This window comes from Austrofundulus limnaeus, unplaced genomic scaffold, assembly GCF_001266775.1.
Source record: "Austrofundulus limnaeus strain Quisiro unplaced genomic scaffold, Austrofundulus_limnaeus-1.0 Scaffold115, whole genome shotgun sequence".
NCBI lineage: Eukaryota > Metazoa > Chordata > Actinopteri > Cyprinodontiformes > Rivulidae > Austrofundulus > Austrofundulus limnaeus.
In genome coordinates, this window is record NW_013952517.1 from 1,440,451 (window position 1) to 1,445,665 (window position 5,215).

The window sequence follows — 5,215 nt, forward strand, 5'->3', positions numbered from 1 at the left end:
CAGATAATCTGTGAAACAGATCTGCTTCAGCTTGCTGTTTATCTGTTAGTTTCTATGGAGGCTGTGAGGTGTTGCCATTTTTGGACGCCATTTCTGCTCCTCCATGTAGTCACAGACACTACCAGTGGACGGTGTGGGCGGGGCTTAGTCTAGTGATCTGTATATTTAAGTCTATGGTCCTGACGCACATCTGCATCGTCTTCAGGGGAAGGAGCCGTCGGTGCGACAGCTGGCTCTTCTTCACTTTAGGAACATCATCACCCTCAACCTGAAACTGGACGAGGCGCTGTCCCGACCCCGAGCCCGAGTCCCCCCCTCCATCATACAGATGCTGATGATATTACAGGTACATTTTTACCCTTTTATCCCCGATGCTTCATAGAATAATAATAATAAAAACAAACATGTTCTTCCCCTGACCACTCAATCCCCCCCTGTACTCGTTTATAAATATATTAGWATCAAACTAAACTCTTTAATTTGTTACAGTACACCTAAACCACATGTGTTGGAGGTTAGTTTGCACGTCACATTTCATGTTTCCACCGTGTGATTTTTTGTGAAGATAACAGTAACTTTTCATAAAGATAACARTAACTTGCCTTCGACTGGCACTTGCTTGTGGTTTAGCAGTGTGGTTGTGCACTTAGTGAGGTGCTGTAGTTCCTCAGCCGCTAATTCAGTCAAGATTTTATTTCRTCTTTTTTTTCCAGTTATGTAAGCTAACATCACATATGAAAGAATTCAGATGCATTGCAATGAAAATGAGTTTTTTTTTTCAGTTGGATCCTTTTTTTATGTTCTTGTACAAAATGGACAAACAATATCTTACCTGTTCCAGATGCCCCTTTAAAATGGCCTCAATATGGAAAATAAAGTTAAATTCTGAAAGCCCTGAGTGGAGCAAAGACCCAAGTCAAGGTTTACAGTTTAAACCTTCAGAGAGTTTCATGTTACGTTGACATTTATTTAGCAATTTAGTCATTAAAGCAAAAATTCTGTGATATTTTTTTGCAGGATAAGTTGCACAGGACATGCTACATCTAGCTGCTGCAGCTATCTGTGTTTACAAATGACCTCATCATACTCTATAAATAACTGWGCATTGTGAAACTAAGAAAAATGTAAAAAGGTTATAAATATTTATAAGGTCTGTAATTAATTTTCAAGATTTGAGTTTTAAGGTGCTAGCAGTCCATATCACAAAAGTCTTTTTTTTAAGATTATTTTAAAGACCAGAAAACAAAAATCAAACACTAAACATGGCGCTTTCTGAACTGTTCATCTATCAGGAAGGATAAGTTTATTTAGTTATGAATGAGTGAGTTTTAAATGTGTGTTCTGCGTTTCTTTTCATCTAATCTGTGAGGGTTTCGGTTTCTTTTAGTTTGTAGTGAATCATTGACCCAAATCTGCTCCTTCCAGACTCAGCCACCGAGGCCCAATGCAGACAGAGAGCTGCTTAAAAAGACACAGTATTTTTTTATTTTATTTATTTCATTTTATTAAAAAACAAAACGTTCAGTTAAAAAAAACAATTTTCAACACAACACAAGATCATTTAATGAAAGGGAGCAGAAAGAAGAAAAAAAATCTTATAACGTCTGCCCCATAATAATAAAAAAGATTAAAACTACTCAACCAGCAGCTTGTATAAATGCCTGTTATGTATTTTCATATTTCTTCAACAAATCCAATTTTACCAATCTTCCAAATAACTTAATCGAATCAACATTTTTATAATTGTTAGCCAAGTTGCTCAATAACTTTATTCTTTGAATTGAGGTACATCTCTCTTACAAGTTAGTTCGAATTTTGGGTTTCACAAACATTTAAAATCCTTTAAGATTATAAATACTTTCCCTCTTAATGAAATTTGATTGAATGTTCAAAGGTAATGCGTTTTTATGAGCTCTATACATAATTAGCAGAATCTTATAATCAACCAATTCATGAAACGTCAACAAATTCAACTGACAAAATAATATATTTGATGGGTGACTACACTATTTCCTGGCTATAATTCTTTTGGCTCTTTTTTTGCAAAATAAAAATAGACTTTGTAAATGTTTTACATGCTTATCCCCAGACTTCAACACAGTAAATCAAATGTGGAACAATTATTGCATTATATAACATAAATAGTGCTTTATCATTAAACAATTTCTTTACCTTATATCGTACTGCAATGGATTTGACTGTTTTTGCTCTTAAGTAATTTAAATGAGACTTCCAAGTCAAATTTTCATCAATGCTGACACCCAAGAACTTAACCTCACTGACTCTACTAATTTCCACACCCTCGACTCTAAATGAAAGATTGACTGTTCTTTTTCTATTACTGAATATCATATTATTAGTTTTGTCTAATTTTAATAATTTATTAAGCTTAAACCAATTTTGTATTTTTACAAATTCTGCTTGCATCATTTCCATCAATCACTCTAAATCTATACCCAAACAAAAAAAATGTGGTATTTATACTTACTTTATTTGATTAAAAAATAAATCCTTGTTAAGAGGAGGATGAAGAGGAAACTAGAAAGCAGAGCAGCTAAAATACATAAACTCTACACTGAATTAAAGCTTTCTTTTTTTTTCTGCTCCTTGTTTACATCTGCCGGCAATTTCCTTTTATTCTGTTACAGGAGCGTGACGTTAGTTCCCTGCAGTCTGTTTTCTTCATGTGGTTCAGTTCTGTGCTGTGGTCTGCACGCAGAGGCTCCAAATCCTGAAAACTGATTAATCTTCAACGAGCTGAAGTTTGCTTCATGTATATCCACACTTTTTAGTTAGAAACAGTGCAGAGATTTGCGATGAAATTGTTGCGAAGATGTCGCTTTGTTAGCAGTGTCTGGTTGTTTTGATCTCAGGTTTCTGCTACTGTTATGTAGCTCTTCAGCGCTCTGAAACCATGATAAACACGATRCACTTCAGTTAGACATTTGCTGAGTCAGCCGTTTGGCAGAGGTCCACCTAGCGGTGTGTCGAGCCCGACTACAGCCAGAGATTATATAATAAGATCTGCTGATAACATGGAGTTAAAACTGTTAACTAGTGATAACAAGCTCGCAGTTTATTAGCATTTTTCCTCAGCTTCAACCTTTCTGTTCCGTCTCTGTTGGACATTAGAGCTGTTATTTAACGTCCACATGTGAGAGCACGAGCTGCCAGAACGTGACGTCACATTTATTGTTTCTGCTATAAAACAGATGAGAGGAGAAGATAAGAGAGTTTTTGGGTTCAGAGGTGGTTTCCAGCTGGTGCAGCTGCAGGAGAGCAGCCTAAATGCACCCAGCTTTCTGCTTCACATTAGTGTCACATGTTGAACTTCTGCAGCACAGATGAGTGACATGACTTATAACCAGCATGCATTGCACCACGGCCATCATCAGCTAGGGCTGCGCAATATATTGAAAAYTTATCATCGCAATAACAGCCTGTGCTTAAATCTAAATTTAAATGTAATAGGCTCTGATTGCACAACTTCAGAGCCGACATGCTAACAAGTGGCATCCATGTTTAGGTTTTTTGTGTTGAAACTTTATTTCTGATAATATTTGCAATATTTAATAAGTTGCTATGATTTGTAAACCTGATAAAGAAACGTTTATGAACAATAAAACATCGTAGGTGTCAATTTTTTATTATAAAATRTTTAGACTATGTCATTTTTAATTATGTTTATATTTTCAATTTTATGAGAATTTTTTTCTTTAGTGAGGCAGGAAAATGTGGGAAACCAGTCACTTTCACAACCAAAGTATTGATTTAACTTATAATGCTTATAAAGGTGACCCCTACACTTTTAACAATCTTGGCATAATCTTCTATAAAATCAATTTGCTTAAATGAACACTTGATTTTYCCTTGATTTCTGGGATTTTCTTAATCAGATTGTTTAATTTCTTGGATTAAAGTGGAATTTCCTCCTTGATGAATGAATGATCAAAAAAATTGGGACACAAAAGTAAGATTTATATACAATTTATTTAGAAATCTAACCATGATCAGTTGTTTGCATTGAGAACCTGCCCCTCCCAAGATGGCGTCGCACTCGTTCCACAGCATCTAAAGTTGGCGTGTCGTCTATATTCTATAACTTCACTGTTCACACATTTTTTCAGTTTTAAGCACAGTTTAAGATGCTTGTCAAAGGTTTTCACTAATGTTTTTTCCAAGACTTCCTGCCAACAAACAGCATTCAGCAGCTAACACAACTTCCTGTTTGTGTGTCGTTGATCCAGGGAGTCCATGAATCCAAAGGTTTAACAGAAAACTACCTTCGTCTGGAGGCTCTCATCCAGAAGGTGGTTTCTCCGTACCTCGGAACTCACGGTTTATACTCCAGAGACGAGTCCTCCAATCAGCACTGCTCGTCCTGCCTGCTCGGTCTGTATGTTTGAGCGCACAGAATGTCTAATAAAGTTTTTTTTAACTAAATGTCAGGACACCCTCTCACTCACTGTAGAAAAGCATCTGTGGACCTCCTGGACCCCCAAAGCCGGAAGCGGCCTTCCTGTCAAGAACCCCGTGGTGCGTTCTAAGAGCTACAACATTCCCATGCTGACGCCCGTGGTGGAGCTCGACGCGGACTCGTCCGCAGGAAGTGCAGCCAGCGTCAGGCGCCACTCGGTGTGCGAGATGCCGTCGTGTTTGGAGGAGAGCAGCCCGAAGGTCCGATCTGCCTCCAGGATGAAGAGCAGCAGCCGCACATCCAGCCTCGCCAGCTCCTCCCCGACGTCCACAGGTTCTCCTGCTCTAACAGGTGTAACGAAGTCAGACTGACCAAAACCATGTTTTCCTTCATGTGGTCACATTTTAGGATGATGAGGTTTTAATAATCGCTGGTGTTTTCTGTGCAGACAACCAGGACCAGCAGCCTTCACCCTGCATCCTCCCCGAGTCCTCCCCGTGCGAAGATGCTCTGTGCGCTGGCTCGCCGGAGTCCCCCTCCCCGCCGTCGTCCCCATCCCCGATGTCCCCGACATCCCCGTCGTCCCCGTCCCCATTGTCCCCCAGAGTTCTGGTCCAAGACACGAGCTCCAGTTCCAGCCCGGGGTCCAGCTTCGAGATCATGACGATAGACTACAACGTGGAGTCGGAGCAGGACCAGGACGGCATCTTCCTGGACTTCTCCTACCGCTGCTCCGGAGCCTCCAAACACAGCAGGGACAGCAAGAGGCAGAGCGTGGCCTGACACACACACACACAC

The 5,215-nt window shown here is 39.4% G+C and overlaps 1 protein-coding gene across 1 annotated transcript in view; it reads left to right on the top strand.

Moving 5' to 3' along the window:
• The window catches only part of LOC106521756 (proline-rich protein 5), a gene marked incomplete in the record, with an annotated part of 13,419 nt that overhangs the window by 7,411 nt on the left and 793 nt on the right, over positions 1–5,215 (top strand). The window contains 4 exon segments of the mRNA XM_014014459.1: positions 206–346; positions 4,248–4,392; positions 4,472–4,768; positions 4,866–5,215. Coding sequence (XP_013869913.1) covers positions 206–346; positions 4,248–4,392; positions 4,472–4,768; positions 4,866–5,200 — 918 coding nt within the window.